Source organism: Pagrus pagrus, assembly GCF_965226575.1.
Source record: "Pagrus pagrus genome assembly, chromosome: 22".
NCBI classification, from domain to species: domain Eukaryota; kingdom Metazoa; phylum Chordata; class Actinopteri; order Spariformes; family Sparidae; genus Pagrus; species Pagrus pagrus.
The window spans coordinates 23,662,790-23,675,083 of record NC_140204.1 but is presented as its reverse complement, the minus strand read 5'-3'; the positions used below and the strand labels follow the sequence as shown (position 1 = coordinate 23,675,083).

Here is a 12,294-nt window from a genome sequence, read left to right as displayed (position 1 = left end):
GACGAGGCTAGCATATATAGAACATCACCGTAGTCCAGAACAGACATAAAAGTGGCAGCAACCAGTCTCTTTTTTGATTTAAAAGAAAGGCAGGATATAATCCTAAAATAAAAACCCAGTTTCAGTTTCAATCTTTTTACCAGGTGCTGGATATGATTTGCGAAAGAGAGGGATTCATCAATTAATATCCCAAGATATCTGTAATTGGAAACACACTCAATTTGCAAGCCCTGAGAAGAGAGGATTGAGGGCAGATTTTATGGTTTTGACTTTGTATTAGAGAACAGCATGACTTTAGTTTTGTCAGCATTTAAAACAAGTTTTAAATCATACAAATGTTCTTGAACCGTGTTAAAGCAAGTTATAACTGGGAGAGGACTCCTTCTGGGGTGGGTGCTGAACTGTAGAGTACAGTATCATCAGCATAAAAATGAGATTTCACATTTGACACATTTTGATCAATGTCATTGATGTACAAAATGAATAGGAGTGGCCCCAGGACTGACCCCTGGGGTACACCTTTACTTACAATGAGAGAGCTAGAGGTGCAGCCCTCTGCCTGCGCACACTGTGTCCTGTCTGTAAGATAATTAACAAACCAACTAACAGTTTTTTGAGACAGTGCAGCTTTAGATAGTCTATGCTTAAGCACAAAGTGATCCACTGTGTCAAATGCCTTAGAAAGATCAATAAAGAGGGCTGCGCAATGCTGCTTGTTATCCATAGATTCATTAAAATCATTTAAACCTTTAAGAGCTGCTGTTGTTGTGCTATGCATTTTTCTAAAGCTAGATTGAAAGTCAGATAAAACATTATTACTTTTTAAAAAATCCTTTAGTTGATCACTAAAAAAGGATTCCAAAACCTTTGCCAGGACAGACAGTTTTAAGATGGGCCTTTTGTTATTTAAAATAGTGGGGTCACCCCCTTTAAGCAGGGGAACAACAAAGGCTGACTTCCAGATACAAGGAATTACATTTGTGATCAAGCACAGATTAAAAATGTGTGTTAAAGGAGTGGCAATAAAATTTGCTGCTAACTTTAAAAAGTATGGGTCCAGTTTATCAGGGCCTGCAGCTTCAGTTGTGACCAAAAGCTTGAGGGCTTTATGTTTCTCAGAAACTGTAACAGGACTGAAGGTAAAAGTCTGATTTGATAGATCCTGGCCAACAGACTCTTCTGTAGTCATGCTGAGGACAGGAGGACTCAAATAAAAACCCAGAGGCTATAAAATGTTCATTATTCAAATGCAAATATTCTAGATCATTTTTCATACATTACTAAATTAAGCCCCACAAAGTGAAGTTCTACATTTGACCCAAATACTCATTAACAACCATAGTGTTGTGTTGGTTTAATTCCCAAACAATAACTCACCAAACCTCCTTATTCTATTTTAATTTTACTTCACTAGACCTTATACCCACTTTATCGATTTAACTTATTTTACTTAGCGTTTTTCTTAGCAAATTCTTCACGTTACTATGTAATTAAAAGCCTGAAAATTAAGGTTATACCAAATATCTGTACATGGCAACAATTCTTAACAATATTAAGTTGACCTTATTTGCCTATTTCGTTGCTTCTTTTTTAAAAATGTTTTAATTTTTTTTTTTTTTATTTATTTATTCATATATTTCAAAAAATAAAGCTGGACTGAGAAACCATGTCAACCACTCAACTCACTGAGTTTATGCAGCAGAAAATACCTGCTGTCTGGGGAGTGGGTGGCTGTAAATAGCATAATATGCTTAGGTTTACAGGAAGCCTCATTTATATCATTAGTGTCTGTCCTACCTGAGACAAATACAGTCAGATATCAAGACAAACACCATTTGTATTCCTCTGCCTTTTTATCATATGTTCTCTGAAACTAGAAAAACTGCAAAAGACAAGACTGTGTCATGTGGTCTATTAGAGTAACCTGGAGTTTCCATGTTTTAACTAACATCTAATAGCTAACAAGAAGATGTTTTCAGTGTTTTTTTCAACTGTATGCTTATGGTTGGTTGTTGTGTGTGTGCGTGTATGTGTATGCGTGTGTGTGCGTGTGTGTGTGTGTGTGTGTGTGTGTGTGTGTGTGTGTGTGCGTGTGTGTGTGTGTGTGTGTGTGTGTGTGTGTGTGTGCGTGTGCATGTGCGTGTGTGTGTGTGTGATGTTGTTTGTTGTCTTGGCAACAGTTGATTCCCATGTTCCCGAAGCCCCCGCAGAGAACTGGGTGGGCGGTACAAGCCAGATTTCCATTGACAGTCTCATGTGGAATGTACCAAATCCTCAGGGGTTGTGGGGGATACACCAAGATACAGCAGAAAGATGTCTTGATGCATCTGTTTATTTAAGGCAACATTGTGGAAAAAAGCAGGATGACGTGGTGAAAGAAAAGCCTCTGTAAATAACTCATGAGGTCACTGACCCATCAGTCACGGCTGTTATTCTGTGGTTTTGTTTGTTCACGCACTCACATCTCCAAGTTATTAGTGGTAAATGCAGCTTCTTAAGCTTGATAATAAAATTGTTGTAATATGTCATTTAACAATGCAATTAAAGTGCAACTAGACTCAAACATAGCCACCAAGGCACAGAGCTAAACCATTAGTTTAAGGAACAAGGCAAGTACAAAGTACAAGACAGTGTAAACCGGCCTATAAATATGCCCCAGAGACACAGTTGTCTTGACATGAAGAAACATAAAAGGCAGAGGACAATGAGATCAGGACAGTCTAGTTCCTATATCTTGTCATCTCTGTTTATTGCCTTGGTTTGTCCTTTTCATTGATTTTTGGTCTTTATAAGACAGCAGGTGTGTTACTGAACATAGGACCCAGGAAAAAACAAACCTCTTTTTCTTCACTGCAGCTTTTAACACAGTAGAATATGTCATTTAAATTGACTATCTCAAAACCTAGATTGGCATCAATTATATGTTCTTTTCATTGCTACACAGACATCACACAGATCTCTTGAAACAACATGTTCTCACTTAGACGTTTAGACATGTCACATTGACAAAAAGCTTGCTAACCAACAGTTCACATATTATGAAATTTTATGACTTGTGGACTGTTATTAACGTTGTCACGTTTTGGTAAAGTTTAGGCACCAAAAACTTGCAAGGTTTGGAAAAAGATCACACTTAAATACTAAAATAATCATGTTACGTAAGTGACAAAGTTACGTCTTTTGCATATGTTAACTCACTTTCATAACATAACTTTATAACAAATCTTTCCTGATTCCTGGTCACAAACTGGACATTTATCCTGGTCTCTTGAGGGAAAGTCAACTGTATGATCCATCCAACTACCCCAACCACCCTCCAACTCAGATAGTTGGACTGTTGTATGAAGGCTGTAAGAAGCAGAACTTATACAGTAGTGGCAATAGACAAGGAGGCACTGACAGGTCCCGGTCAGATGCTCCACATGACAGTGATGTAGCTCAAGGGGCACAAGCTGTTTCTGAAGACCCCTGACATACTATAACCTCCTTACATCTAAATGCTTTTATGCTGTTACATGTATATATATATATTTTTTTTTTTTCTTAGAACAATCAACCGAGGAAAAGAAGAGCAAAAATAAGAAACCAATGGTGAATCTTAGAAATCAAAATAAGAACAATTTGTGGATAAAAACAAAAACATGAGGAAATTTCTATGTATATCGCGGCCTGCATGAGGCACATTACCTTCTGAGTATGTAGCTTTTGCTTTGTCTGTCAAAGCACTTTGTAAACCCAGTTTTATCTATCGTTCCAGACAGACTTGGAAAAAAGTGTGTTAATTTCCCCTCTCTGTCCATACCACATGCTTGGTGAGTAGTGGAATAAGGAATGCTGGAAGGCATGACCAAATTTGGCATTTTGATGTGTAAGCCCTCCAAGTGAGCGTCATTAGAATGACTGTACAGTGTGTAAACTTACATTTTTAGTTTGAGGGTGGCACTGGCAGAGTGTAAATATGGAGTTGAGTAGATCTCCTGGGAAAAAGGCCATTAGATTCAGTAGTTTCTAGTGACACTGAACTCAGGAGTCATTCACTGAAGATTGTGGATATCCTCAGAAACATTTATATCTTGGCATGACTCAAAGTGCTTGTCAAGGTATTTTGGCCAATTTGTGGCATCTGGTGATTTTGAATGTCCACAGCAAATATAATGGCAGGTGCCAATACTATAGCAGCCCAAAATGTTCAGCTATAAAATATGATTTAACGCTCTGGGAAAAAGGGACCTTTAGGTGGGTTTGCTTTATTAAGTAGTATTTCCAAGGTCAAGATTGACCTTAAAAAAATCACTTTATAGTTTATTTACAGTAGGACACATGTTCTGTGACATATTGTTTATATACTGTTATGTTATGCATGTTATGATGGAGAATAATGTGTAAGTAGAGCAACACACAATTTTCTAAGGGTAATAGATATTCCCTAAATATAACAATTTAAGACACGTCCTAAGTATGTACATATAATCTTTATTATTGTTATGCAAAATAAGATTTTTCTACATTTGTATTGGTAAATGAGAGAGCGTACTTTAAAGTGCACGAAATGTGCAAAATCTGTATTTCTTAAAATATTATATGATGGTCTTCTTTTCGTTGCTAATGATTTGGAAACAGTATATCCCTTATTCTAAGACAGGTTTGTTGTCCTAATATGGTTGCTTATACAGTGGCAGGAGTATGGTACATTTTCACTTCAAGTATAAGCTATTTTCTTTTTTTATTTCACTGTCACTACTCATACATTGTTGTATTGTATCTGGCCTGTAGTTAAAAAATCTTTCTCTGACTCGAAAGAAAACACTGTAGTACATTTTTAACCAATTATCACAAGGGTTTGGCTCATGTCAAGATCACAAAATACTTATGACAGAACTTTCCTTCCTGCACATGCCAGAGTGATGAGTGTGTGTGTGTGTGTGTGTGTGTGTGTGTGTGTGTGTGTGTGTGTGTGTCTGATTGAATGAGACAGGGAAAACACAACAGTTAACTGACTTTCCATATGCTCTGTCATGCTTTTGGGCAAAGAGACAGAGAAGAGGGTGAGTGATTGTGGATGTGTGTTCAAAAAAAGGAAGCCTGTCCAGACAGTGTCAGATGACATCATCGTCTCAAATGACTTCTGTATGTGTGTGTGTGTGTGTGTGTGTGTGTGTGAGAGAGAGAGAGAGAGAGAGAGAGAGAGAGAGAGAGAGTATGTGTGTGTGTGTGTGTGTGTGTGTGTGTGTGTGTGTGTGTGTGTGTGTGTGTGTGTGTGTGTGGGTGGGGGGCGGGCTTTAGACCATGCAGCTCTACACTATAAAAAGAAAGAAACTCATTTAGTCCTTCAGACTCAAGCAGCAGCAACCGCGGCAGTAGCAGCAAAGGAGACTGAGGCTGAAACGAGACCTACTGTACGCCTAGATCTGACACATTTCTACCAAAAGGTAAGAAACATCAATTGGACAAAAAAGCTTTAGAAATTAGAATTGTAAATATAATTATGTAAAAATAGAGGCAGATTTTATAACATGATCATGTAAAACCACAGGGAGTGGAATCGTTGCCAGTTTTTAATTTAGAGCAACAAAGTCAAGACAAAAATGTCACAATGTCATTAATGTGATTAATCTGTTATAGTAAAGTACTGTTATAGTAATGTGATTTGTCAGAAACATAATACTAAGATTACCAGGGTTAACTAAACATGCAAATAACAGTTGTAAGACATTAGTACATACGATTTTTTAATTATGGATTACAACATTAAGAGTGTTTATGTGTGTCAAATAGGAACAGAGGTAGCCTTAGTCAATGGCTGTAGCCAGGATTTAAGATACATTCTAGTTATATTTCCCTGGTTTGCTCAAAAAGCTCAGATGCCCCTAAAAGGTACTCAAGACATGACCTCAGTGCAGTTCACATTCACAATACTGGCGTGTAATCATTTCCTGTATCACTGAGTCCTTGAGCATTTTCGATTGTTTACTTTTTACTAGTTTTCTGAAAGCTAAAAAAAGAAAAGAAAAAAAACCCTTGCCTTCTTTCCTTTCACAAAGTTTGATTGAAAACATCTGAGAGCTGTCTAGAGTTCCTCCCAATATCTTAATAAGAGACAGAACATTGCACAACATCAAGAACATATTTGGCAACCTTTTTTTCCTGATAGGATCCATCCAACATATTTTGCTCTGCTTTGGGATAAGGTGCCATGAATGCTAGTGTGCATTCAGTAAATAGGTTTTTTTTCCCTCAATAAAATATTTAGAGCAGGTTTTACATTTAGGTGTTACATTTCAAGTTTACCTGTTGCACACTGAATCAAGCCACCATGAGACTTACACCCTGTTACCCCTATTTTCTCTCTTTCCCAAGATGCTTTGCGTGTATGTTTTCTTGTTCCTTATCCTGAATGGCGTGGGACTGGGCTCTCTGCAGGATAAACTAAATGACTTTGGCCTGAAGGTCTTCACGCAGCTGGCCCAGAGCTCTGGGGACAAGAACGTGGCCTTGTCCCCATACGGCGTGTCCACCATCCTGGCCATGGCTCAGCTTGGTGCTGCTGGAAACACCCGCAGGGCCTTATCAACTGCTATGGGCTTTTCTCTGCAAGGTGAGTGATACATTGATCAAAAGAAGATGATTTGAGGATTCTGTTAGTTAATGTGTCTAATGCAGAGCCAAACAATAACAGTATACAGGGCAAAAGAAAAAAGAAAAGAAAATGTAATAATAAACTGGAGTCCCTCCCCTTCCACTGGACCAACACTGGACCTTATTTCAGAAAAAAATATGAATGGTAGCGATGGCAAGAGACAAATAACTTTTTGATCTTGTTTGCATTGTGCCATAAATCACACATTATAGACACGATGTTTGTCAGTTTAAGAGATGATTCTTTGTTTGCCATAAAATCAAATCAAATCAAATCAAATTTTATTTGTATAGCCCAAATTCACAAATCACAGTTTGCCTCAGAGGGCTTTACAATCTGTACAGAGACGACACCCTCTGTCCTTCGACCCTCGATTCGAGTGAGGAAAAACTTGCCCCAAAAAAAAGCCCTTTTAACAGGGAAAAAAAATGTGGAAGAAACCTCAGGAAGAGCCACAGAGGAGGGATCCCTCTCCCAGGACGGACAGACATGCAATAGATGTCGCATGTACAGAGCAGATCAACTGCGGACTCACCAAAACTTTGAAGAGCCGGTCATGTAAATGAGCTTACTGAAGAACTGGCTCTCTCTTACCACTTTTCCATCAAAATTAGGGTACACCTGCTAAAAATGGCGTATTGACCCAATTCCCACTTCCCGCAGGCAAAGCAGCCTGTCTCTGATTTTTATCTGAAGTGTTACATTGTACGTCACTGACTGTTCACGTCACGAATGCAGCAGAAACAATTGTAACAGAAAACAACAATAGACTCATTGTGAAAGAAGCATCTGTAAAACAGTGGATCAATTCTTTCAAGTGTCACAACTCCCGCAAAATGACTCGCTTCAGTATCATAATTTGAGCCATTCAGTCCAATAACATTTGCAAAATCAAGAAGAGCCGCACAATTAAATTATTTTATCCCCATTCAAGTTAGCCGGGCGCTAAACAGGAAGTTAGCCGGCTTGGTCTGTGATCCAGGTATTTCATAGCCAGGACGTTGAGCTTTTTGGCTTCAAAACTCCACTGAGCAGCTTTCATAGGACTGAACGGGTCTCTGTCTCCAACACTGAGTCCAGTAATAAACCGGATGTTGATAACGGGTCATTACTTCTCATTACTTCTTACTTCTCAATTTTGCGCGTTCACCTGGGTCTTACATTTCAAAGCCAAGCCGAGCAGAGGTGATAAAAACCTGTGTCTACTGCAGAGTCAATTGACCCGGGTGGTTTACACATTCCCGTTGCACACAAAAGCCCGATCTTAGTGGGTTAAAGTGGGATTTCTGACCAATGGAAAAGGGGTATCTGTCTCTTGCCAAGAGACAAATAATTTTTTTCTGAAGTAAGGTCCCATGGGGCATACCAGAAGGGGCGGGGCATTGCCTCACTATAAGCTTGGAAATAAGCACATTAGTACATTATATTAATGAGGTTATACACATACTGCCACTTTAATCTATTTCCTAATATTATAATAATAACTTTCTTCTAAGCATAATAGCGAATTAAAAGTCATTTGTAAAAATAATTTACTGGACATCTAAGATTTCCTGCCTGCAAGGAAGGTTGCAAGTGAGCTGACAGTACAGAGGTGTGACGTGATTTATGGACAAATATATTTGTGGATTCAGTAGACTGGAGCATGGGGGGAAAGCATATTGATGTATTATTGGTGTAACCACACAATCTTCTCACCTCTACTGCAGAGCGAGGGATGTCTCGGCAACAGCGTCTCCTGCATCGGGACATGTCCAGTGAGGAGGGGGTGGAGACAGCCTGTGGGGTTATGGTGGAGAGGAAGATGAGTCTGGAGAAGGGTTTCCGCCGGGCCCTGGCCAAGGCCTTCCAGACCCACCCTCACCAGGTGGACTTCACCAATCCAGACCAGGCAGTTAGCATCATCAACTCGTGGGTCTCAGACCACACTGCAGGTACCCACACCGACCCTCTTACAGCATGTCATCTGTTGGATTCTCCAAAGAGCTTCTCTTCCACCACCATCAACTTTTGCACTGCTTTCTTTGCTTCTATCTCTTAAATCCTTTGTGACCTCTGTTGTATCTTCTTCAATAGCTGCCATCCCTGAGTTCTTGGTACCTGGATCTCTGACTGATGAGACCCGCCTGGTCCTTCTCAACGCTCTCCATTTTCAGGGCCTCTGGAAGGTTCCCTTTGACCCCAAAATGACACAGGAGAGGATGTTCCACTGTGCCAATGGAAGCTCTGTGCCCGTGCACATGATGAGACTCACCAACCGCTTCAACTATGGTAGCTTCAGCACACTGACCCAATGCATATATTTTGTTATATACCAGATTTCAAAGATGACAGATAATCTGTGTGTTACTGAGAAAAATACATACATCTCCTTAATCCTCAGGTGAGTTTGTGACGGCTGATGGTATTGACTATGATGTCATTGAGGTCCCATACGAGGGTAACTCACTGAGCATGCTCCTTGTATCACCTATTGAGCCTGAAGTTCCACTGAGCATGCTCAGCGCAGATTTAAGCAACCAGAGAATTCAACAGTGGAGAGCTGAGTTGAGGAACGTCAAGAGACAGCTGGCCATGCCCAGGTGAGAAAGAAAGGCTCAGACACTAGCTATTATTGGCTGATATTGGCCTATGACAGCTATATCAGTATCAATATGTTTTCCTATATGCGCCGTTATTACTTTTTCTTCTTTTTTAGAGAGATTATAATGCAGAAAAAGGGTGCATGGGGTAATTTATAATTATCAAATTCCCAGTGAAGATTAATGTTTTAGTGCACTGATGTCATTTCAAACAGTACATTTTATTGTTAAACTGTAAAAGATCCTGCTTGTGAAAAATCTTTGTCATAAGTGTTTGATAACCATGTTTGAGGGATCATTGAAAAAAAAATGTGTGCATATCGGTGGATATATCTATATCCAGATTTTTACTTCCTACGATTGGTAATGGCATTGGCCCAAAAGTCAGGCTCTAAATTTCTCATAGACCAAGTGTAGTTTTAAGGTTGTTTGTGTCATATTGATTTAAACGTGGCTACTTACCTTAAGCAACTAGTATGGAAATTGAGGACTTATGTATGTTTTTGCAGGTTTACTCTGAACTCTGAGGTGAATTTAAAAGCTACTCTGCTTAACATGGGTCTGGGAGACATGTTCAACCTGGCTACTGCTGACTTCACACGCATCACCAGTAAGTTACCCTCTGTAGGATAAGAGTTAGTTAGAGCCTCTCTGGGGGTAAAAGTTCAAAGTACAAATACAAAGGTTGGGGAGAATCACCTTAAATCTGAACAGATTAGTTTTTATATGTAATTAAAATTACATTAATATTTTCCACAATAACTTCAATAATCTAAAACTACAATAACTTTGGTGCACTGAGATGACCTATGTAACTAATTTGTGCATGTTTCTGCCCTCCAGCTGATGAGAGGCTGTGTGTGTCGAAAGTCCTGCAGAGAGTGAAGATTGAGGTGAATGAGCAAGGAACCAAGGGAGCAGCAGCAACAGGTAGGCTCAGTACTGAGTCACACACACAGAAAGTCATCAGTCATGGCTGTCAGTGGAAAGTTTAGAATTCCCTGAGGGATTGGAAATTCTCTCTTTAAACAATTAACTAATTCTCTTATTGATGGATTATCCCATTTTTAAATTTTTATTTTTTTGGTCTTGAGTATCATTTCTGTTAGAAATAATGACATTGCACTTACCAGGTGATTTGCTGACTCACAACAAGCACACAAAATGATGGCCAGAACCACACAAAAAAGAAAGAACAAAATTGTAATAAACTGGAATTATCCTTTAAGCAAAGCTGTAGTCAAAGCCAGAAACTCCTGATAATTAGTACTCCTTAACGAAGGAACCATATTTGTTTTAACTCATCCTCGACACTCAAATGTAAAATTGTGTTTAAGAGTTTATTATCAATCCATCCATATAATTTTTTATTTTTTTTTTGGTAGATGGATAAAGGGACTTCAAGCTACAATTCATCATATAACCTTGTGTTGTAAAGCCATAATAATTAAATCTATATCATGTACTAACATTTTAGGTTCATGGTTAATATTAGTCATTTTACAAGCCAGGTTGCAAAATGAAATTTAGTTTAAGTGCATTTATGCTACATAGGACAATCAATATGAAACAAAACAAAACAATAATTCGGAGGAGTGTGGAAGGATGAATTATGGAGTCTCACGACCTGGGGACAGAAGTTGCTCCATAGGCAGTGATAATTACTACATTGGTAACCCTTTGTTGTAAAGCAAATATAGACTTTTATTATTTTAGATAATATTATGCATATATGGCACATAATGTAGTTTGTGTTAAATCAAATTACAGCTAAGCCCACAGCTACATTTTGCACTGACACTGACCTGCTTTTTCATTTCTCCCCTCTTTTAGCTGCTGTGATGTTTTCTCGTATGGCAGTGGAAGAGATTACTCTGGACCGACCCTTCCTCTTCCTCATCCAGCAAAAACGCACAGGTAACACTCTTGTTACATTTAATTTGAAATCCCATTTTCACATTCAACGGAGAACTCCAGGTAAAGTGGTTTGGTGTGTCTAATGTTTACCTTCCTGTGTTCAGGTGCTGTTCTGTTCATGGGTCAGTTCAACCAGCCTCAACAACATTAAGCCACACTGAAGACATGCCTTCATTCCACTGTGTCTGACTACTGCTGCTCATATGGCACATGATGACCATACACCAGACATACAAAGTTCATATGACTTCTTCTGATTCTACAGACTTGACTCACTAAAAAGTTTATTTATATGTTTGATAAAACAAGACAGAAGAAGTGACGCAGGTTTAACAGTATAGAATCATGATTGACTGAGATATTTTGCATGGTTATGTTTATGCTGTTGATTTATTTCTCTGAATATTTGTGGTTGACAAGACATGATTATGAAATATGAAGGAAAGTACTTAAGTTGTGTACTGTTGTCTGACACAACAAGCACCAATGCACTTCACAAAGAGAGATGTTTCTACAGACACACTGGTGGCTGCATATGTTTAAAAAATGTATTTTTTATCTATTTTTACAATGGTAATGTTTATTTTTGTTATCGTCATACATTTGTATTTTGCAGTATTTATATTTATTAAAATACTATGTTTTTAAGCTATTGTCTCTGTGATGTTGAGATTTGTGGTATACACTGACCTCTTGTGTCCAAACAGCCAAAAGTCATGCCTTCCCTAATTTAAAATAATATGATGTATTGAAGAGCTGGCAATCATATACACACACACTGAAAAAAGGCCTGATTAAATATCATGTTATAAACTTGCAGCACTATCTATATTTTCATCAGATTATTTATAGGTAATGAAGGTAAAATCTGTAATTTTCCCCAGGAAATAATAGGATTATAAACAAACAATGACAAACTGACACTATCAAGTCCCACTCAACACAAAAATGTGTTTTGCATATTATTACCCTTAGATATTTGACTTTCACAGTGCAGAATGATGTATTTGCGGAGTAAGACACTTGAAGGCTGTTTCAAATTAATTTGCTGAAGGAGGAAAATGTCCCATCTTTTGCTCATCTTCCATCATCCAGAAGTTGATCTTACAAGAATTAGATGGATATCAGTCAATTGTGGTGGGCTACGCAAATTGCGCT

At 38.4% G+C, this 12,294-nt stretch overlaps 1 protein-coding gene across 1 annotated transcript; it reads left to right on the top strand.

The window, feature by feature from the left end:
• Positions 1 to 5,345: 5,345 nt before the first annotated feature.
• serpine1 (serpin peptidase inhibitor, clade E (nexin, plasminogen activator inhibitor type 1), member 1) lies at positions 5,346 to 11,784 on the top strand. Its single transcript, XM_084344237.1, has 9 exons — positions 5,346 to 5,429; positions 6,358 to 6,595; positions 8,347 to 8,571; positions 8,714 to 8,908; positions 9,021 to 9,219; positions 9,729 to 9,829; positions 10,063 to 10,149; positions 11,053 to 11,136; positions 11,241 to 11,784. The coding sequence occupies exons 2-9, from the start codon at positions 6,358 to 6,360 to the stop codon at positions 11,285 to 11,287; spliced, it is 1,176 nt and encodes a 391-aa protein (XP_084200363.1). The 5' UTR covers positions 5,346 to 5,429; the 3' UTR covers positions 11,288 to 11,784.
• Positions 11,785 to 12,294: the final 510 nt, after the last annotated feature.